The sequence below is a fragment of the Crotalus tigris genome, unplaced genomic scaffold, assembly GCF_016545835.1.
Source record: "Crotalus tigris isolate CLP2741 ecotype Arizona unplaced genomic scaffold, ASM1654583v1 scf7180000018371.15429387391:27106975, whole genome shotgun sequence".
Lineage (NCBI taxonomy): Eukaryota > Metazoa > Chordata > Lepidosauria > Squamata > Viperidae > Crotalus > Crotalus tigris.
The window spans coordinates 19,399,616-19,423,471 of NW_024096970.1; the positions used below are offsets into that span (position 1 = coordinate 19,399,616).

Here is a 23,856-nt window from a genome sequence, read left to right on the forward strand (position 1 = left end):
TCAGGACTCTTTCAAACACAAGAGGGGCGGGGGTCATTTGAATTTGGGGAGAATTTCATTCCAGGTGGCGGGCATTGCTGGAGAAGGTGGGTTTCTGGGAGCCAGAGAGATGCCATTGTTTAATCAAGGGAACATAGAGCACATAACTCTGCAGTATCAAACTGGTCAGGCAAATACTGTGGGAGACAATAGTCCCTCAAGTAACTTTATGGGGAACAGCCAGTACCTTGAATTGCACCCAGAAGCAAAACGTCAACCAGTGCAGCTTGTGTAGTAGAAGTGTTACATGGGCATTCTGAGGCATGCCCACCACTGCTTATGCCAACTGAAGCATTTGGATGGCCTTCAAGGGCAGTCCAGATACAGCACCTTGCAGTAGTCAAATCATGAGATGATTACCTATCTTTCTTTTTGAAGATATCAAACCACCTTCATTCAGATCTAGTGTCTTCCTCTCATTCTCACAGAGATGTAACACACACACACATGAACATCCAGCTCATCCTTGGACAGTATAAAGAGCAGGCAACTCATTTGCTCACTGTTCACCTTTTCATTTCTCAATGAGGGCAGGGCAGGGATGACAATTATGCTAAATGAATGAGCCTCTACTTTTGTCCCACCTTACAGGAAGGAAGGCAGCAAATCCTTTGAATACACTCAACCTTCCTGCTGTTGCAGGCAGGGCCAGGTGATGCTTGCCCCCCACCTCTGGCTGGCCACTAACCGTAGAGTGCTCTTGCAGGCTCCCCTTTCTGACAGTTCAGCAAAGGGTAGAGACAGAAGGAAGGAGAATGGGGCCTGCTCCCTTATCCTCATTAGCTCTGACAAGTGGACCCAGGAAGAAAGGTGCTACCTCTTTACTTGCCCTCTCCTCTCTCTTCCTTTGGGGGCTGTGAGGAAAGCACAGATGAATGAGAAAATTCAGGGGCTGCTCCTTTAGTGCCCTCCCAGAGAAAGCCTGTGAGTAGGCACAAACAGCAAAGCAGGCTAGGGTCCCCCTCTGCCCTGGGGCCAAGAAAGGAAAGCAAGTGGGAGTCATTGACTCAGCTCCTGCCTTCTCTTGGCCTGCCTTGGAGTAAAGAAAGAGGGGACTTCAGGATGAGATGGTAGCAAATCCTCCTTTTTTTCTTTTTGCAACTCCATCAGGGAATGAGATAAGAGATGGCCAGCTGCAACTTCCCTCTGGCTGCTTTTCCTTAGCCCAATTCATCGTTTTCCCTTCGAAGTAAAAGTGGTCAAGCGAAATCCCCTAAGCCGGGGCAGAGAGAGACCCCCCCCCCCACAGGTTGGGTATCTCTTCCGGGCTCTTGTTTTCGACGGGGACTGAAAGACGGCGCTGTGCCTTTAAGAGCGCCCGTGGCAAGGTTGTTACTACTACTGGAGGCTGGGAAGGTGTTGCCGTCGGGGAGAGGCGCTTGCGTCCTTGTGCCCGTTCGGGCGAAACGGGGGCAGCGCAGGGCCGCGTTCCCGATCGCAAATCAGGAAGAGCCGGGCGAGGAGGCGCGGGATCTGGGATCCTCTCCTCTTTGTGGCTCCGAGAAGCAACATGGCGTTTCCCCGGAGCGCTCGGGCTCCTTCTCTGAGCAGGGTGGGCGACTGTTCTCCTCCCAACGGAGTGGCGCCCTAAAGAAAAAAGAAAAAGAAAGAAAAAAAAAAAAAAGCGAAGCCGTTCCAGAGATGTGAATGCGAGCTCCGGGCGAGAAAGCGGCTTCCAAAGCTCCGCTCTTCCGTCGAGCCCAGCAAGTGGATTTTGCTCGGGGAATCCGGATCTGGACCACCTGTTACTCCGAGCGCAGCCCGAGCCTCTTGCAGCCAGCGAAGCTCTTTCTCCCGAAACGGGGCCGCTCCCCTTGGCAGTTCGCTCTCGGAGAAAATGGAGCGCGACGGACTTTCCAGCGCGGATCAGAAGCTGATCCGGGAGAGCTGGCAGAAAGTGGGCACCAGCCCCCTGGAGCACGGCACCGTCCTGTTCACCAGGTAGGGCAAGCTAGGTCGCCAGGCCGGAGAGCGCACGTGAATGCTCTTGAACGCCCCCAAGCGAGAGGGGAGGGATCGTGGTCGCTGGGAGAGAAGCGTCAGGTTTGAGACTGGGCATTTTAAACATCGGAAGTGATCCCTCATCCTCAGCAAACTTAATTCAAAGCTCCCTCCGCCAGAAACGTACCCTCGTGGATTGCCCAGCCGCTGCTTTGGGATTAATCCTACTCGTGCCTTGCTTAGCCTACCCTTCCCATTTCCCTTCTCTAATGTAACCCCTCCCTCCTCCGCCTCTTAATGCCTTTCCAAGGCATCTGTTCCCTGTTCGGTGCCCTCCAGATGTGCTGGATTACAGCTCCTATCACCATCGCTTGCTCGAATAAATTGCTGTGCTGCATAGGTGGGCTGGAGAGGGTAAGAATTGAAAGGTGGTGTTCTGAATAAAGGCTGTTTTAGAGCACCACATGGGTGGGGGGGGCTTTGATTGCTGGACACCAGGTTAGACACCAGGCTGCTCTTCTCATCTCTTAGCTAGCTGGGAACAGGCTCCCTTTTCTGCTTTCCCCATTTCGATTCTTGAGTGTCTAATGCCCTCATTCGAATAACTCTCTATTGCTCTATGTGGGAAGCTTGGAAAAACAAAAAAAGTCTGGAAAAAACAGAAACTGCTATTCCCATCTTCCATGCATTTGTGCGTTTGCTCCACCTTTTGATTTTAGAGCAGGATGCACAGTGGAGAACTCTGCCTGGTTAAATTCATATAAATGACAGTGAATCTTCAAGAGTATGGGATAAGAGAAAGAAGGTAGCTGGTTTAAACAACTTTAAAGCTTTAGGACAGAAAGGATTCCATTTCCGTGCTGTGTTCTTAAACTGAGGCATGTATAAACACAAGATGTAGGGAATCACCAATTTGGACAGGGGAACATTTGTATATTCTGTATATTGAATATTTGTAGCTCAGGGCTGACACGAGGGGTCCTCAGTGTTATCACTGATGATGTTACCTAGTTTGGGTAATGAAACATCTGCAAGAAAACAAGCAAAAACAAGCAAGGTCAGAGAACACTAAGGACCCTTCATTAGATGGGTCTTCGGGCTTATCCAGCAGAGTATTTCTTTTATTTTGCTATGTTGATTGAAGAGATTCTAATACTATAATCCTTGCATCCTTTGTAAAGAATAGTACTTTTGTTTTGGGACTGATTAAGCGTAATAACTAATACCATTTTAATCCTTCCTTTTTCCTTGAGTAATAGCTTTACCAGAGACCTAAAAAGTAATGGAACCCAGATATTTGGAAAAGGGGTTGGTCTCTAACAAGAAGATTCAGAGGTAAATTTACCCTCTGCCATGGAAGCTAATTCTGTGACTTTAAGCCAGTCGCTGTCCAGCCTACCTCACAGGATTGTTGTTGTTGTGGAATAATGGAGGATGGAGTGATAGTTGTACCACTTTTGCTCCTAGAGGAAAGGCAGGAAATAAATTAACAAATGAATTGTGCAAAATATCAGTTTTAGATTTTCTTTTTTGTGGACCAATATAAAGATTTTTTTTTTTAAAAAAAACACCATGGGTTTTGTTTATGAAAACCCATGTGCACCTGTATGTGTGTGTGTGTATACAAAATATTGCAAACTGTCTCTATTGATTATTAAATGGATCATTAGTTGATTATTAAATGGATCATTAGTGGCATAGAGATCCCTGGAATGTTCCTTAAAAAGAATAGAAGCTTCAGAATACAACATTCCCTACCACTGAAAAATGTGAAACTCACACCCACTACAGGGTTATCATGTCCAAAACAGTTCCTTTAATAAGCAGGCAGAAGAGAAAGAACTGCTGAAATGTGAAATCCATGTGAAGGTGAAGAAGCAGTTCTGTAACTGTGGGAACGTTTGCACTGGGGACTAAATTTGAGAAACTTGATATATTCACGGGGCATTGCACAATGTCAAATCCTAAGGATTTTTTAAAAAAAATTAGCATATAAAATGCAACATACTAATGAACAAGCCAGGAAGTCTTTTTGTAAATCATTCTTCTTCCTGAAATTCTTATTGCATTTTGCAATGCTGGGAGGGGCACTGTTGCCAGAACAGATAACTATCTATAGTCAAAATAACCACCTCAATCACAAGAAATAGGATGCTTCTGGACTTTGGAAACCAGTTCTGAAAGCAATTTCCTGGCCTTGCTCATAGAAATGCATTCAAATCCAAAGATTGCAATATATGTTTTTAGATGGCAGTCACATGATTGTCATGTACAGAATTGTTATCAACTATAACACCTTCCATGTTTTTGAATCCTGGGGGGGGGGGCGGAATCTAATGGTGATCGTGGAAACAGCAGCACAACATGTTTTGATAGTATTAGGAATCTTGGAAGTATTAACTGAATCTCATTATTGTAAGAAAAATATATGTGAAGCAAGGATTTAAAATTCTACAATTTATAGGGTTAGGTACTTAATTTTTGGTAGGAAATTTATTTTGGCTGAGTAGGTTCTACAGAAGAACTGGCAATGTCCAGCTTGATTTTAAATAACTATCACTCAATAGCATAATTCACTGTAGTGAACTTTTATTGTCAGTTTTCCTTAGGACATATAAATAGTATGAGACATTAGTTCAGTTTTGTTATTTTATTTATTTATATATTTATTATGAATTTTCTAATCTACTGTGGAAACATTGGAAAAATAAAATATGTATTTATTTAGCTAACTGGTCCTTAAAACCTAAATAGCATAGGATAAAAACAGCAAATAGCCTTAAAGAAACTTTTAATTAATTTTTTGTTTATATTTTTTGTTATATCAAGGAAGTGATTATAATAAATTAACCTCTCAGAGAAAATCAAGTGCCTTTTTAGATCAAAATATTGGATGGAAATGTTTTCATGTTTTGTGTCATAGCTCAATATTATGATCTTTAAATGATATGCTTTTTTTGTTTTTGTGTGACCTGTTTTTAAATCCTTTTGTTTTCTTTGTTTTCACATTTATTTATTATTGCTGTTAGTTTTTTTTTAAAAAAACCAGTAAAATATATCAGGAACTAACCAAAAGAACTGCATCAAAAGGCGATCCATATAAAAAGGAATCAATTATTCCCAAGGCATGGTGTGTGTGTGTGGGGGGGGGGGTTGCTTCAATGTTGTGTTTCTGTATGTGTGTGCATTACCCAAACCAGAATTTGATTTCTTATAATCTAAAAATGGGCAAAATGTGTGCACATTTCCTGTAAATTGTACTGAGAATATATAGATGAATTATGAAGTATATAAAAGAATTAAACTAACTACTTATTAGTGATATAAAAGCTAATGGAAATTATTTAAAATGATAAATTATTTAAAAATGTGATCAATTTAAACTATACTGAGAATATATTGTAAGGCTTGAAATATTCAAAATAATTAAGCTACTCCAATTATTAGTCCTGTAAGAGCTGATGGAGATAGCTATGAAAAGTACAAGTGAATTCTTTCACACCTGAACATCATAAAGCTGTTAAAAAGTTTCTTTTAAAGGGCAGAATTGGAGTTGCATTGATACACATTCTATAGAGAGTACAATATATAGTTGATCTTATAGTTCTTAAAGCTTTAACTAACTAAAAGTGACTAATGCAATGCAGTGATTATGAAATTATATATCTGAGAGATTGAAAACCAATATTTGCATTCCAAGGTAGTTATTTTCTAATTTAAAAAACTCCTTACAAAAAAACCTCAATCTGGAAAATAAATACATTAAACCAATTTCTATTAACTCCTGGCACCTTGATCCCTAAATCAGCTTAGCAGATTGCAACGAGTAAGTTTTTTTCTCTATCATGATTTGTTATGTTTCACATTTCTACCATCTGAATGGTTAGAATTCGGTTTTGTTCATCAGCTCTGTAAGGAAATTCTTTAAAGGGTGAATTTTGTCTGCTTCATAGCCAACATTTTTAATTGTCAATACATCTGGGATAATGGAAATATATTTTTCCACTTAATGTTTCAAATGTGCATCAAACTATGTAATCAGCCCACACATCTTGGAAACCATGGGCAATAACCATGGATATCAGAATATATAGCACATTTACACATGGATTTCATTATTTTTTGATGAAAGCATTTTTCTAGCAGGGCAATTACAATATATAAAATTAAGTGACTGTGGGAAGAATCTAGAGAAAGAAATATTTTGGGGAATATTAAAAAGGCAGAATATATTTCCCCAAAGGAATAATGGAGAAGATATTTTAAAAGGCAGAAACTTCTCCCCCCCCCAAAAGCAGAAACCAGCTTTTAGAAATGCAGATGTAATAATCCATTCAGGAAGATTGAAGCCTTCCAGCTAGAAGCTGAAGAGATTAGGAAGACAAAGACCCTTAAAATCTACATACCCTACCCAAACTCTAAGATAGGATATAATAGGATTAACCCACCAATGCCAAAGGAGCACATTCAGACTCAGCTCAAAGTACATGACACAGGAAATACAAAGCCTCAAACAGGAATAGGAAATAACCTCAAGAATCCCAGAAGGTATAAAAAGCCACCACTCCCTGCTACATGTGGTCAGCTTTTCCCAGAGCCATCTTTCTGTCTGGCTCTCCTCTTCAATAAACTACAACTGTCTTTCTAAAGCAGTCTCTATATTGTTTGTTCCCAGTTTGGACTGGACCCTGATGAAGATTTTTCTTTCAATATGACTTTTTCAGTTTCTGATTTTTGCTAGAAACTTCTCTTGTCTTAAATATTGATAAAAGTATATGTCTTTTTGTATAATTTATGGAAAAGAATGGAAAGACAAAAACATTTTATAATAAGGATACAGAAATCTAGGATTAATATAAATTGATTGAGTCATATAGAAAAGTCATTTTATTGCTCCCAGATGCTCCAGGGTTTAGTTTAAGTTAGGCTTTAGAAGAGGAACTTTTTTAAAAATTTCCCAGAGTTTTCATGGAACATATAAAATATCAAAATGCTCTTGATCATATTCAGAATATCTCTTTTGTAGTACTAAATATTACAACTAACTCATAGAAAGCTTAGGTGTTAAGGCATATGGGATAGAGAACAGAGAATTTTAAACAATATTTTATGTTTTAAGTGATAGCAACATATACTTTTGAGTAAGCACCATAAAAACAAACTTTATAGACTTGATGAAATTCAACATCAATAGCCAGCAAGAGAAAGATGCATGGAATATGTTTCTATAGCCTCTACTTTGCATTTTGGATTTTTCTTCCTACCAAATATGGCTTCGGTAATTTAAGGGAGCAGTCCCAACTCTTCACATTTGCATAGTGCTGCAAAACATATTGGAAATGTTTCTAATTGTTTGTGACATGTCAATCACCCGAACTGATGCCAGGCCTGACCCTTGGGGGCAAGCACAATTAATTCCAGAATCAGTTCTCCAGCAGAGGAAATGGTGCATACAAGAGAGCAGCTGAACAACGCCTGTCACATTTTGTAACCTGAAGCTAAGAAGTAGAAAACAGGAAGAAGCAAGTGGGATGTGACCTCTGGAAATTTAAAATAGTTGAGGTTGATTTCAAAGTTCAGTACGATGATTTAAATGAGCAGAAGTGGTTTACTGACTTTGATTTAATCTATTGTCCTTTAATAAATATGTTAACTCATCTTTCAATGTGGTAAAATCAAAAGGGGATTGTAGAATGGTCTAAGGGCATTGCATCAAGAGGGATAAATAAGTCTTAAAACGTAAATCAAGTTAAGGGCAAATAAGTATAAAGAGATATGTGTTAGATCTAAATTTCATTTCTACATCAAGCTGACCTGAACTGACACTGAATGCTCAAAAAAGGATCTTGGGAGTCTTCAGGCCTTCCAGATGCAGCTGAATGACAATTCCAGCTTCCATAATTAGTGATAATAGATATCGAAATACTGAAAGTAAGATTATAATATGATCTAGAGCACAGGAAGAAACTTTTTTGTGGCCGAGCTTATGGTTTGTAAACACCATGGTGTGATCTGTGGGCCTGGGCTCAAATTTTCAGTTTTGGGGATATCAAAGATATTAAGGGGTCAGCTGAATGCTTTAAGCCTCTTAAAAAAAAAACCCAGACAGGAAAGATCAGACCAATTTGGGAGGTGAGTAATTTTTAAAGTGTAAAGTGGGAACTTTAAAATTTAAAACACCTTTAAATTACCAAAATCCTCTGAAAAAATTGTTCCCACCCACTGCGTGAGTCCAATGAGGCCACAGAAGAAGACTGTGAATTACAAGTTGACCACCTGATTTAACAGAATAACAGAGTTGGAAGAGACCTTGGAACCTTCTAGTCCAATCTCTTGCTCAAGCAGGAGACTCTATACTATTTCAGACAAGTGGTTGTCCAATCTCATCTTAAAAACCTCCAAACATAGAGGACCCACAAGTTCCAAAGGCCACTTCTGAAGGCCACAACATAGATCAAAGAGGCCATCTATATTAAAATTGAAGAACCCTCTCTCAACAGAAGGGGAGGAATAGGACACCATCTATCTCCTGTCTACAACACAATCTTTCAGCAATTCCAAGAAAAGTTCCACGTCCATTTGCACTCTGATCCAGGTGACTCTGAGGATACAGATAAACCCCAAGTGGCCTCAATGACTCTCAGAGAGCTAGCACTGACCCTCAGAGCAGAGTGCTAATGACGAGTTGACTGTAAAGAATATAAATCTTTCCATTCCCCACCATTCAGTCAGAACTTCTTGGATAAGAAATGAAACATATTCAAGGAAAAAACCAAGAAGTCCAGTTGCCTTTTGGAAAAGCACCTTTGGGATATTTTCTTGCCTATTTTGACTTGCATTCCTAATTTGCATTTTATGGTACCGTATATGCCGGTGTACAAGGCGACCTGGCATATAAGACGACCCCCGTCTTTGTCGCCAAGCCGCATTCCTAGAACGTCGTCTTATACGCCGGAAACTACCAGTATTTCCGGCATATAAGACGACTCGGCGCATAAGACGACCTCCGTCTTTGGCGCCGATTTTAACGCTTGTGGAAGTCGCCTTATACGCTGGCATATATGGTATTTTTGATAGGTTGAACTGTTTTTTTTCCTTTTGTGTAAAGACAGTTGCAAAAAATGAGTTAATCAGTTCTGCTTTCTTCCTGCTACTTGTCACCTTCTTGTCATTTTTTTCCCCATTAGTGATTCCCAGTTTAACATATTAGTACCTTGAAGAGACAATGAGAGCCAGTTTCATATAGTGGTTAAGGCACCAAGCTAAAACTGGGAGACTGTATGTTCTAGTCTTGCCGTAGGCTTAAAGCCAATTGGTTGACCTTGGTCTACTCCTTCTCTCTCAACCCTAGAAAGGAGGCAATGGCAATTCTGATATCTTGCCAAGACAACTGCAGGGACTGTTCCAGGTAGTCGCCAAGAGTCAACAATGACCCCCCTCCCCAAATACGATGAATGGAATAAGATTGACAAAAAAATTATTGGCATGGACTGAAGTAATGGAACAAAGACAGTTCCATAGGTAATACAGCCTATGCCTTGTCTGGCTTTAAAGGCCATAACCAACACCTTGAATTGGACCCAGAAGTAGGCTGGTATCCAGTGCAGCTCACGAAGCAAAGATGTTACATTTCTTTGTGCCAGTCTATTTGACTTTGTGCCAATATATTTGACTTTGTGTATATAATTGTACACTGATCTTGTAGTTTCTTATGCACCCTCAATAACTAGGAGGGATGCCTGCCATGTAAACAGGAAGAATATTCTTGGGAGATTAGTTATTTTATCTATTTAGAGGCTCAATAACTACAGAGGAGGACAGGATTAGAAGGCCACTGTGAATGACATGCATATGTAAAATCCAACCTGACAATAAAAAGCTAATAAGAATCTGTGGCTATTTCATAGAATGAAAAAGGAAACATTATCTTCCACACATTTTGAAGATGATCCTTAAATTGCTCTTTTGGATACTGTTGCAGATATTGAGCATTTCAGGATCATTTTGGAAGTAGGGATGCAGGGTTTCATCTACTGTCATTAATAGATTTCTTCTTGCATTTGGGGACTTCTTCATATTCCTCTCCCCAATATAAGAGCTACTTGCATCATCTCCATAGCCTATTCCAGGGTATTTTTTTAACATCCACATTGACTTTGGAGTGTACAGATGAGATGTGCAGAGGGATGAAATGGTTGAGGGAGTAGAAGTTATGGGGATTTGGGGGGAGCATGACCATGACATATTTGAATTCACCATAATGCAACCACAGGTAACTGAACGTCAGATTAGTGCTTTAGACTTTAAGAGAGCTGACTTCAGTAAGCTAAGAGAGAGACCAGAAGGATTCCATGAATAGATATTCTAAAAGGAAAAATAGTTTAAGACATTTGGGAAAACTTGAAAAATGAGATAATGAAGGCCCAAGCAAAAACAATACCATGGAGAAAGAAAAACGAAAGACATCATACAAGACCAGCATAGTTGCATAAAGAGCTCTCTGACAAATTGAGGGACAAAAAAGTGAAATATACTAAAAAATGGAAGAAGGGACACTTAACTAATGTAAAATACCAAGAAGCAACCCAAATCTGCAAGAAGGGAGTCAGGAAAGCCAAGGCCCAGAGTGAACCAAAACTAGCTGCCAATGCCAAAAATAATAAGAAAGTTTCCTTCAGTATGTAAGGGACAAGAAGAAAGTCAAGGAAAACATAGGCCCACTAATGGGAAGGGATGGCAAGAAAGTAACAGGCAAACAGGGAGAAAGCAGATCCCATATCAATATGAGATAGACAGTACCACCACTAGATGGATTCACAAACTGTCTAACTGAACTCAGTGAGTAGTCGTCAGTGGAAGTACATCTAAACAGAGGGAGGTATGCAGTGAAATATCTCAAAATTCTGTCTTAGGCCCAGTACTCTTCGACATCTTCATAAATGGGATAGAAGGGGAACTCATCAAATTTGCAGACGACACAAAACTGGGAGAATAGTTGATGCTTTGGAAGATACGTTCAAGATCCAGAAGGATCTTGACAAACTTGAGCACAGGGCCCTACCCAACAAGGTGCACTTCAGTGGTGAGAAAATTAAGATCCTGCACTTAGGCAGGAAAAACCAAATGCATAGGTATAAAATTGGCGGTACCTGACTGAACATTGAACAGTGGTAATTGTGAGAGGGATCTATCTAGGTATCTTAGACTACCACTTAAGTATGAGCCAGCAGTGTGCTGTAGTTGCCAAAACTCCAATGCAGTCCTAGACTGCCTCAACACAAGGATAGTGTCAAGACAACGAGAAGTGATAATATGGCTTTACACCATGCTGGTGAGACCATACTTGAAATACTACGTCCAGTTATGGTCATTATAATATAGAAAAGATGTTGAGACCCTGGAAAGTGTGCAGAGAAAAGCAACAAAGATGATAAAGGGTCATTAATTTAATGAACGGTTGAGGGACCTATGTATGCCTAGCCTATTGAAGAGAAGCTTCAGGGGGAACATGATAACTGGCTTCCAGTGCTTGAGGGGCTGTTACAAAGAAGAAGGGACTGACTTATTCTTTAGAGCACCAAAAGGCAGGGCAAAAAGTAAAGGGATCTCATCAAAGAGAGAAATAAGAAGAAATGTTCTGACAGTGAGAATAATTAATCAATGGTATAGCTTGCCTCCTGGGTTGTGGATGCTCCATCACTGGGGTTTTCGAAAATAGGCTGGACAACCATTTGGCTGGGATGGTATAAGACTTTTGCCTTGAGCAGAGCACTGGACTAGAAGATCTCTGAGATTCCCTTCTAACCCTACGATGGAAGAATCCATTTCCATTTGGGGAGAGAGAGAATTAAAGCTCTCTGACAAAATGAACCAGAGCTAGGTAAAGCATGAATGATATTAATAACTTGTGATAATAAGAATCTTTTAAGAAAGGAAGTTTACAGCGGCTTTCAGTGAAATAAATTCAGGGAACAAAATTATGTTTGAACATTTTTGTGTGGAAGGAGACTTAGTGTTAGCTATCTTCCAGTGCTTTTGCTAAATGTTATAATTTCTGGGGATTTTTGCCTCTACTGTAGATTTTTATCATTTGATGATATGATATGATCTTTCTGTATGACATATACATTTATATTTAACATCTTTTTCCTGATATGCTCAGGCAAGTCTTGAACAGAGAATAAGAGAGGTGTGCTACATTAGGAATTCATTGCCTTATCTATTTTCTAAATACTGTATATTGTTTACATATATTGTTTTAAATTTTGTTGTAGATTCACTTATGTGTGAGACAGGCAACTATATAAATATTGCTAAATAAATAAATAGCAGACAGGAGGCAGGACAAGGGTAGGGAAGAATGCAATTGGTGCACTGTCTTCTTCAAGTCTGTTGACTTGAGGAAGGAGAAAGGAAAGGAAAGTCATTCTGCCTTAGCATAAAGGAAATGTATTGCCCAAAAATCCAGTCCAGCTTGACATACTTTCAGGGAATGAAGACCATTGTGAAGTCACAGATTATACTGAAAGTTGAAGAGGAAGCTTCCCTGAAAAACTAGTGGGGCATGAAGAGAGATGAGCCACCGGGCCCTGTTCTTATTTCCTTTTGAGGTTGAATTTCTGTTTTTTTTTTGTCTTTTGTGAATGAATTTGTTTCCCAGAAGAAGTCCATGGATAGCCCATGAGATGGAAGAGAGCAATTGTTGAGCTGATACTGCAGTCTTAACATTTTATTTTCATGGAAATCAAATAATTAATGGGTGGATATCCTTTATATTTTAGGCTTTTTGATTTGGATCCAGATCTGTTGCCCCTTTTCAAGTATAATTGCAAGAAGTTCTCTACTACTCAAGAATGCCTCTCATCCCCTGAGTTCCTGGAACACATTAGAAAGGTGAGGCTTTATAAAATAAATTACCCCAACTGGTAAAGTTTATGTTAGCAGATATACAGCTAGTATAAAGGTGGATCAGATAAATGTAATGGTTATTTATAGTGGATCAGCATAAATTTGTAACTCCAAACTGTAAAACCTGTGTATTCTTGTCAACTATTTAGCTTCTCATTTTCTTGAAAAAATATGGAGATTTTAAACATGTGATAAATAAATGTTTCAATGTAAAACTTTTTATCATGCCCATGGTGGCTTTATGAAGGTATTTCATCTAATCCATTGTTAACTATAAAAACTTATTGAAGTTATTTATTTAAATAATTTATATGGCTGCCCATATTACAGCATTAAACCCAAAAGGTATAACCTGTGATGTTCGAGATAAACAATATACAGTATCCCATTCATAAAATCACATCTACAGCAGAGCTTGCCTAACTTCCTAAGTCTGGGGCAACAATCATATCTTCAGAGTATTATGAAAGTCTAACTGGATTAGGGCCACCCAGATGTTCAGGAGATGCTGTTCCACAAGGCAAGTCTGCCAGACAGAATATGCGACTCCTGGGTTAAACAAGATATTGATTTGGAAGGGACCAGAAGATGCCCACCCTGCTAGAAAAAGGCAGTAGCTTGGCCCTATGCCATGCATAGCTTTATAGATGAGTTGCATCTGAAAGTCTGGTGAGAGTTAGGACAATTCGTGAGCAGTCATGTAACATGGAGGCATTACTTGGTTGGTTTAGGGTGGAGATGTATAACTGGTATCACAAGCATACTGTTGATATACTTTATGACATATATCTTATGATGACAGATGACCTTGCCTAGTGGCTTTATGTAGATGTTAAAGAGGAGTAGCATGAGGATGCAGTCCAGAGGCAACCCACAAAGAGCAGCCTCAGGCGCAATTTTTTCTCTCTCCAACACCAACTGGAATTGGCCTCAAAGAAAGGAGGATAATTGCCGTTATGCAGTGCCTCCTACTCCCATTCCCTTGAGCCAGAAGGATACCATGATGGAAGATCAGTCTCCATGTACTCGCGTCCTTCCCTCCCATTTCTCAGAGAGTTAAGCACCTGGAGCCTTTCCTCTTGGCCCAACTGCATAGGGGGACAGACTCTACTTAGAGAATATGGTCCTGAAAGGAACTATTACCACTGCAACCATTTTGGCCTTTTCTTTTTGAAACTGCCTACAAGGTGCTCTAATCAAGGTATTTTCTTATGAATACATAGGAAAAAATGCTTCTCTTTTTTGTTTGCTTTTTCTTCTGAGAAAGAAAAACCACTCAAGAAGAATGGCAAGAAGGTAAAACCAAAATGAATTAATTTGATAGCTTCTCTCTGTGAGATAGCTTATGGCTATCCATGCCAAGTGAGTCAGAATTGCTTGTATAATATGCGTGGATAACTTAAATATGAGCCAGCAGTGTGCTACAGTTGCCAAAAAAGCCAGTGCAGTCCTAGGCTGCATTAAGAGAGGGATAGAATCAAGATCATGTGAAGTGTTAATATCACTTTATAATCTTGGTAAGGCCACACTTGGAATACTGAATCCAATTTTGGTCGCCATTATATAAAAAGATTTTGAGGCTCTAGAAAGAGTGCAGAGAAGAGCAACAAAGATGATTAGGGAACTGGAGGCTAAACATATGAAGAATGGTGGCAGAAATTGGGTATGTCTAATTTAATGAAAAGAAGGACTAGGGGTGACATGGTAGCACTGTTTCAGTTTCTAAAGGGCTGCCACAAAGAAGAGGGGGGGGTTCCACCTATTCTTCAAAGTACCTGAAGGCAGGACAAGAAGCAATGGATGGAAACTAATCAAGGAGAGAAACAACCTAGAACTAAGGAGAAATTTCCTGATAGAACAGCGGTTCTCAACCTGTAGGTCGTGACCCCATTTGGGGTCGAACAACCATTTCACGGGGGTCACCAAACAATGCAGTCCACCATTTCCCCCCCTTTTCCTTAGCTGTGCTACTCCCTTTTATTCTATTGGCTTTTGAAAGCCAATAGAATAGACTCTCTTGAATAGAGTCTAATTCTATTGGCTTTCAAAAGCCAATAGGAATTGTCCAGGCTGTCTCTGCCCTGCTGAGCCAACCAAAAGTCCCATTCTGCAAACGGTGCTGCAAGTTGTCTGCAGCAAAGGCGAGCTGTCTGGAAGTTTCCACCCCTCTCTGCTGAGCAACTACTAAAAATGTAAGTAAAAGAGGGCCAGGGGTGGGAGGTGGGAGGCCGGTGGGCGCAGGGAGGGTTGCTGGTGTGCGTGGGGCCCAGCGGGTGCCTTACCTCCCTTGGGCTGGGCCAGCTGGTGGCCCAGCCGGTGGTCGGCCTGCTCCGTCTCTGCCGCTTGCCAGCTATCCCTCGGCTGGCGCAGGGGGCGGCACCACGCATGTGGGGCGCTCCCAGGCAGGGAACGTCCTCGACTTACGACCGGTTGGGTAGTCCTCGACTTATGACTGGTTGGGGGTCACGGCATTAAAAAGGTTGAGAACCACTGTGATAGAACAATTAATCAGTGGAATGGCTTTCCTTCAGACGTTTTGGGTCCTCTAACACTGTAGATTTATAAGAAGAGACTGGACATTTGTCTGGAATGCTATAGGGTTTCCTGATTGAGCAGGATTTCGGACGAGGAGACCTTCAAATCCTTTCCATCTCTGATTTTCTGTTGTTATTCTGTTAAGACACCATGAGTGTGATTGTTTGAACATGAACAGACAAAGGGAAATAGGGGTATTTGTATGTTTTGTTAACAGCCTAGTGATCTGTATGTATTTTTAATTATTCCAATATAAAAATGTTTTCTACATATACAGTAGACTTGGTAATAATCTTTTGGCTAAGCCACCATCTTGCATGTTATCTGGAACTCCTAGTTTGTGAACCCTGAAGAGGTGGGCAAGGATAGGTGTCTAGATTGTTTTCTGTCATGTGTAGTTTGGACTGTTGCTTATCCTGGCTGTTGTGAAGAACGGGCAGAGAAGTGACTATCGATTAGTGTTCTGCTGTATTTTGGTCATTAAATTCATGAATTGAATATTGTTTTTAAATCAAACCATGGATGTTTTAGTTTTTTTTCTTACATAACATGTAACCCATTAAGAGTTGTGAAATGGTGGCAGGATATAAATTCAACAAATACTATAATAAATAAATCATTGAAGGAAGAAGGAAACATCATTAGGCAGTTACAGATTTCTTTCAAATATGCTTTTGTTCCTGTTGTGGTGGTCCTTGCACAATGGTGAATAATAGCAGAAACCTTTGTTTGTAATGTTTGCAGAAGGCTTTCAGAAAAAGACAGAGTTATCCAAAATAGAATTCTGCTTTTTTATTGTATTATCTTTTCTCTTTGATAGGTAATGCTGGTAATTGATGCAGCTGTAACTCATTTGGAGAATTTGCATTGCCTGGAGGATTACCTTGCTAATCTTGGCAGGAAACATCAAGCAGTTGGTGTCAAGGTTGAGTCCTTTGAGGTAAGCACTTACAACAGGTTTGCTGTGCCTTGCTTTTTGCTGCAGCAAACTCGCAACTCGCTGCAGGACAACTTGACATGGCCTACTTGCTGCCGGACAATTTTCTGCAGACAACTCCATGCGGGATAACTCAATGCAATAAATGTTATCCATTATTGTTTCTTTGGCACTATTTCCATTGACAAAAATGGAAACAATGTCGAAGAAACAGTGGCAGGTAACATTTATTGTGTTGAGTTAACATGCGTAGAATTTTCCATGGCAAGTTGTCCCGTGGTGAGTTGGCCGTGGCGAAATGGCCATGGCAAGTTGGCTGTAGTGAGATGGCCGTGGCAAGTTGGCTGTAGCAAGATGGCCATGGCAAGTTGGCTGTAGCCAACCCATTGTCCCATTCTGCATTACAGGTACCGGTATTCCTCACTCAGTTACCATTCAGTGAGCAACTGTTTGAAGTTATGGCAGCATTGAACAAATAGTGGTTACAACCAATCCTCAAAGTTACAGCCTGTTGCAACATCCATAGAGTTATGTTGTCAACTTTCAGGTTCTTGGCAGCCCATCCACATTTACAACTGCAACATGCACTTCAGTTCCCCCTACTCACCATCCTGGCCATCTACCCCTGCCACCCCATGTCAGCCTCAGCTGACCTTTGTCACCTCTTCCTCCTGCTGCCAATGAGTGGCTTATACTACAGCAATATACAACAATTAGAACATTAAAATATTAAAAACATTAAAAATTAAAAGATTAAAAATTAACAAAAAACTAGCTAAGAAAAGAAACAATACATAAATGGGGTATAGGTGGGATTTTCTATTCATAAGTTATAGCTAATGGATAAAATCTGAGGATGTATCTTTGATGTCATATTTGGAGATTTGCTCTTCAATGATTCTTATGTTTGTAGTTGTAGTTTAGTAAATAAATCTCTGTTTAGATGCTAAAAGCTTTCAAGTTGTACAGGGCAGTGGAGTAACCATCATAATGCAGTTCTCCCCTTTCAAAATACAATCATGGATGCTGTTGGCAACAAAACACAGTTTATTTGTATAAATATAGTTAACAAAATTGTCTTTTATATTTAGAGACTGGGCATTATTTTTTCAGTGATGGATAGCAACAATAACAAAAATCAAATTAGTAGCAGGTGGAGGGAATGTGACATTCCTTTCTAAGTACAGCGTTCTTGTGGTAGACCATCATCTCTTTCCAATATTAATAAATTATACTTGTCTTGAGATGTCTGCTAACTCTGTAATCTTCCTTGTGATTTGCAGGCTGTAGGGGACTCCTTGCTCTATATGCTGGAGAAATGCCATGGTCCTGCCTTCAAGCTGAATGTGCGTGAAGCCTGGACAAAGCTCTATAGCACTGTGGTGAAAGCCATGAGCTGCGGCTGGGATGTTTGCAGAAAGGTGGAATAATGTCTGATCAAGATGCTTGGAGCGCTTTGCTGTTCTGTGTCAGAAACACCTCTGATGAAAAAGCATGCTCACTTTTCCAGCTTGATGTGTATTTCAGAGCAATCTTGACAGCTTTCTTTCTGTCTCTTGCTTATTTTTGCATTCCCTGTCTCTGTGTGACAGTGTGCTCTAGAATTAAACATAGCAGGTCCATGTGTGGTGGCGTGTAAAACATTTCAATCAAACTGTTTTAAGTACCCAGTTCTGTGAAGCTCCTCCCCACAAGTGTAAAATAATCTACCTTGAGTAATTTGGAACTGATCTGAGCTCTAAACAGGTCTTTTGACCTTAAAATATTTTCAGAAGTCTCAAAACTGCCAATTTTGCATTAAAAAAAGCAACCGACTAACGTTCAAATTGGGGAGTTTTGTGAAGATGAACTGATTCAAAATGAAATTTTACATACCCCTAGTCTGTTTGTAGGTGACAAAAGTGAAGAAACCTGGAGTTGCAGTTATATGTTGACTGCTGTGGCTTTCTTGCCTTTAAGCTCTTTTTTTTAATTAATCATTTTTTAAACAAAAGAATGGACAAATAGAAAAAAGTCTACAATGCTATAGTAACAGTAAGTGGACAGAGATGCAATATTGTACAGTTAGTGCTCAGTATAGCGTTGATAAAAGGTTAGCTATAAAAACCAAAATACATTGTTATTTTTAATAAAAAGAAAAGGTTTTTAAAGAACTTTTTAAACCTCTGTGCTGAATGCATGATTTTCAAAAGCTCTATTCTCTCTGTTTATAAAAATCAACTGCAAAGATTTTTTTTAGCATACAAAGATGATTGGACTAGCCAGTTTTTTTGTTTTTGTTTTGGTAAGGAAAGCTTGGTATTCTTTCTGTAAATTGTGGGCATTTCTTTGGGATTATATAAGCAGTATAGTTTTTTTTTCTCCAAAAAGTGGGTTAATTCTTCTATACACTATACACTGGAAAAAAGTTGGGCTTTTCAAATGCTTAGTCTCAAGTTACAATTTAAAAACCAGTAAGTATGCAGTATCTGCCAATTTCTTCTGTGCAAAAATAAAATCTTGAAGTGGACTTACAACTGATGGAGGGAAAAGCTTAGGAAAATGTTTAGACTTGTCCTGATTTTTAGCTGAAGAGATCCATCCCATAACATCACTTTTTGTCAATTGCTAGGTTCTCATATCTTCTCTTCTCCTCAAGGCACTGTTTTACAAGTCTATGGGTGCCCATAGAAGGGAAGAGAAGGCAAGAATGATCAGCAAGGTGAATGGATTCAGTTACAGTAGCAATGGAAGACCTGAAGAATCGAGATAGGGACAGATCATCATGGAGAAAATCAATCTATGTGGTGTTAAGAGCTGACAGTGACTTGATGGCACACACTCAAGCATGAGTACCTGATAAGACAACTTACCTTTCTGAGTTTTAATTAAAACTACCTTTCTAGTTCTTGATCTAGTGCCTGCTTTGAAAGTAAGTAACAATTCCTTAATTTCTGGAGCAGGGAAGCAGCATTTAAAATAGTTCAGTATTCTTCCCTTTTGCTGTTCTTTCTCAGGAGGTAAATTGACTCATACCGGTAGGAAAAAAATCCATGGGCTTTCTGTATAAAGAGGCAATGTGCCTTTCTTTATGGTAGGGCAAGAACAATACATGACAATAGGATGATAGAGGGGCTTGAGGTTCTATTACCAAACTATTGAGCTAAGCATATAACCTTGGAAATACAGTTCTACACTGAATTATTCCACAAGCACCATTGCAATCATTCCAGGACTAAGAAAGACCTGATTATCTTTGCAGATCATGAAAAGCTAACTTTTATAAAACCTTCTTCCCAAATAAATTAGTTAGAATTTGAGGTGCCAAAATCTTTTGATTGCTTTTCTGAAAACACTGATGCAACCATTCTTTGGGAAAGTATGAATAGAAATATTTTCAATTATTTCAGAATTATATCTTGAGCTATTACTTAATATTTGAAACTACATAGTTTTGATGGTAACACATGGATAATTTTCTAAATAAAGTGGAAACAATTATTTGCCTGTTATCATGCTTCATGCCTGAAATTTTGCCTATAAAAATCAGTTTACAGTCCCACCTTGGCATTTATTTAGCTATTGCAGTATCATTGTACGAGATATATATTCTTTTGTGTTACACACACATGCACACAGGTACATTTCCTTCCAAACAGGCCAGGACAGTTACTTTGAAGGATGTCAGAAATTATCAGAGGATGCCATGTATTCTAGAATGTAATGATGATGTCAGAATCTTCAGCGGAGTTTATTTCTTCTGTGTATGTAGCATAATATTCATAATATTTGTGAGAACATGGATGCATAATACTGGATGACAGGAAATGAATGCTTTTAATTATTGGTCCTCTTATTCTTTTGTCAGCTTGTGATTGTGAGGTTCACAGATGCTCAGGAGTCGACATGTGTGGAACACACTTGTCTATGAAATGACAAACATTAACTACATTTAAAAGCCCATTTGCTACTTTAGCTGGTGTGTGTATTTCATTTCTGTGATAGAAGTGCCCTTCATTTCCTAATATGCCATCCTATTTCTCCTTCAGTCTAACCCTTCTTCTCTAATTATTTCCGCATAACTGCCTATTTTTTTCATCATCTTGAATGTTTCTGAGCAACCCCAGTGAACAAAGTCTCCTCTTATCTTCCTTACTTCAAGACACTCCAATGGGGGATTCCTGGAATATTGAATCACATTTTATTTGACAGTGTGGGGAAGCTGCAGGCACCAGCAGGAATTATCAGATAAGCCCTCTGGGGAGAAAAAATAGAATAATGAAGGAAAGTAACATAAAAGAGGAACATGCATCATATGTCTCCTCACTGATCAGATTTTATATTGATATAATAAAATACCTGTCTAGGTTCTTCTAATGGCTTCTCTCTTAGTACAGATGTTGATATTATTTTTGGAATGAAGTCTTAGATTAAATGGCAGATTTCTGTTGGCTATTTGTCAGCGTGGCCCTCTAAAAGTAATAGAATCATAGGTTTTCAGTATTAGGCTCATGTAACATATTTAGCACATCTACAGAGCTAGTCTGATGGGATACAAAAAACTCAAAAACCATCCCTTGGCCTGCACGATAACTGCTCTGTTTCCTTTCTCCTCTCTAATAGTTTTCTTGTGGTCTGCTCTATTTTTTGGCCCTCAATTCATCATTATCCAATAAACACAAATATGTCTGAATATGACTGCAGATAGCTATGGAATATGGTTGGCTAGCAATAGTACAAAATACGATCAGATGCTCTGTTAGTCATCAAAAAGCCTTTTATTTTCCTTTTCCTAGCTGTGCATAAATATATTGTTTTTTTTAAAAAAAGTGTTCCCCATTGAATCTTCACACAGTTCTGCAGGGCTTGATTCGTTCTTATGCCTATTCAATTAGTATCCCATCTAATTAGATAATTGCAAACAAGTGGCTCAGAATTATGATTGAATTTTGTTTCCTTGAAGAAACAGGAGCAGAGAAGCATCTGGATCTGGAATGCGCTGCTTGCAATTGCAGTGGCAGTTCAAATTATCATCCAAAATGCCAGAGCTATTTTATACCTCTTCTAGTTTTTGTCTGTTTTTTTGTTTGTCTGCATGCAAGGGCACACATGTACACCATATTTTGTTAAATTCTCTAAAGAAATAAAAAACAACATTTAGTGAATGTCAATCCTCCATTATCATAGCTGTATATTTAATCCACTAGGAATCTAGATGGTGTCATCAGCACTTTAGAAAATGTTGTTTATTCCCTGAATATGCCTGCTTTTTCCAATAGAATTAGGTCCATGTATACCTTGTCTCTCAGCCCATGGAGAATGCTGTCATTTTTTTTCTTCTTTGATTGCTATCACAGAAGTGAAGGAAGATAAATCATGGCCACATAACTGGATTATCCTGTCTTCTGTTTAGGGATTATAAGAAACCAAATGTATCTGGCTGGTAGTATCTATTCAGGCTGCTATCATTTTTGCAGGAAAAGACCATTTGTGCCCTTGAGTTCAATAACTTGCTTAGTGAAGGAATTCAAATTCTAGCATCACTGGCTGTTCATCTGCTGGTTGACTGTATTCCATAAAGACAGCCTACCACTTTTTCAGATAGTTGATTCTGTTACTCAACTGCTCTTCTTCTTAGCAAGTTTTGTTTCTTACCTTCAGGAGATGTCTTTGCTTTCCTTAACATTATTCTGTGTCTTGCACTCTAGAACAATAGAAAATAGGTCTTCAACTTCTACTGCATGGCAGTCTTTCAGATATGTAAAGAGTATACCATACTCTTCCTCCTTGTTCTTTAGACTGGATATTCTTTATTCCTTCAATCTCTCTTCATAGGCCTTGATTTCTAGTCTCTCAGTCTTGCTTGCTACACTTCTGTGAGCCTTACAATTTGTCTGAATCCTTCCTAGAGTTTGGTGCTTAGAAAATGACCAAATATTTAAGCTGGATTCTGACCAATTGAAAAAAAATTACATTTGTCTCTATTAAAAATTGCATGCTGTTATTTACAGCTGATTTCTCTTAGTCAAGTATCAAGATTGATTTGAGTTTTGTCTTCCAGAATATTAGCTATTCCATCCAATTTTATATAAACTGAAATTGGATAATTATAATTTGAAAAGCAGCCATTCAGTTTTTCAGATATTCAAAAATCCATATTGTCATTCTACTAGATGCCAAATACAGTCCTTAGAGTCACCATTCTAGGTGTAAAATATATATTCTCCTACTGAATATATATTTCTCCCAGAGTGTCACAGGTTTTCTAGTTCAAGACAAGATGGAAGAATTGCAATAGTGGTTCAGTTCTAGATTCTTCCCACCTCCAGAAAGAATTCTTATTGGGTAGTACTATATGTCTTATATTGCTCTACATTCATCTCCATTTTGAATAAGTGATATGGATAATGATAGATGAAAACTGAGGAGCATAAATGTTTAAAGCATTTCATGTATTTCCAGTTTGCAGGTTGATCCTTAACACTAAGGAAAGCAGCTTTTTGATTCTCCCTATGTTCCACTTTGATCTTAAAAGTATGTGCTACTATTGCTTCACACTTCTGGGATGTGCTAGGTGTGGACATAGAAGGACCTGGATTTGCTGAAGATTCCAAAACTCTTGAACTTTTGAAACCCACATTTTAGGTAATTCCTTCCTAAAGCAAAAGGAGTCACTATTATCCCTACACAGCATTTATCCGATCTAGAGCTTTTCTGTGGTCTTATATTATAGCAACAATTTTTGCAAGAGCAAGCTGGCTTTCTGATTTCCATAGAAACAGAAGGAAGAATTTGCCAAGGCAGATGGTTGCCTGCAACAGCAGCAGCAGGTAGCCCTTCCTCACTGCCTGAGAGTCATGGGGATTGGGCTTCTAGGTGAGAGTAAGCTAACAGTACAGAACAGATAAATTGCAAATTATTTAAATTAGAACAATATTAGCTTGATCTGATAGTGAGAGATTTAAGAATATAGGAAGGGACTTTTAACGTCCCTATAAATGAAAGGACTAAGTTGAGACACTTTCCTATATTGTGTTCCTTCCCTTTTGTCTATAATTGATTTGTGTGTGGATGTTATGCTAAATGGATGCTGGATCTGACCTCATAAGATGCTGTTAATGTTCTCTACTGCTGACCTCAAGAGTTTATACAACCATGTTCATTATGTAACAATTTTGTTATGTGAAATTGCCACCACGTACCAATTTTAATAAAAGCTAAGTTAAGGCTCCTGGAGTAATTGTATTTATTGTTTGATTAATGTGACCTTGTGTCAACCATCCCACTCAGTCATCTAGCAAAGAAAGACTCCTGACTATTTGTTTTGCAAAGAGTATACTTTACTGAAGCTTAAATAACTACAGAATTAGTGAAAGCTACAGAAACTACAGAATTAGTGAAAGGAAAGTTCCCTTTCCCCGCATGGCCATCCCCTGCTTATCTGCAGATGTCCAATCAGGTGCTTGCATATTGTTCAGGAAACAAGTGCTTGGTTCCCAGTTCTGTATATCGTTACT

General features: G+C 39.1%; 1 protein-coding gene across 1 annotated transcript; it reads left to right on the top strand.

The window, feature by feature from the left end:
* The first annotated feature begins 1,332 nt into the window (after positions 1–1,332).
* On the top strand, positions 1,333–23,575 carry NGB (neuroglobin). The gene is made up of 4 exons (XM_039351633.1): positions 1,333–1,980; positions 12,762–12,873; positions 16,244–16,363; positions 17,644–23,575. The coding sequence occupies exons 1-4, from the start codon at positions 1,877–1,879 to the stop codon at positions 17,788–17,790; spliced, it is 483 nt and encodes a 160-aa protein (XP_039207567.1). The 5' UTR covers positions 1,333–1,876; the 3' UTR covers positions 17,791–23,575.
* Positions 23,576–23,856: the final 281 nt, after the last annotated feature.

What these genes read in the sequence shown, in the direction of transcription:
- NGB (XM_039351633.1), top strand. Translation starts at nt 1,877, where the DNA reads ATGGAGCGCGACGGACTTTCCAGCGCGGATCAGAAGCTGATCCGGGAG. An exon ending in TCCTGGAACACATTAGAAAG is followed by an intron (nt 12,874 to 16,243) that starts GTGAGGCTTTAT and finishes TCTCTTTGATAG; the next exon opens with GTAATGCTGGTAATTGATGC. An exon ending in TCAAGGTTGAGTCCTTTGAG is followed by an intron (nt 16,364 to 17,643) that starts GTAAGCACTTAC and finishes TGTGATTTGCAG; the next exon opens with GCTGTAGGGGACTCCTTGCT.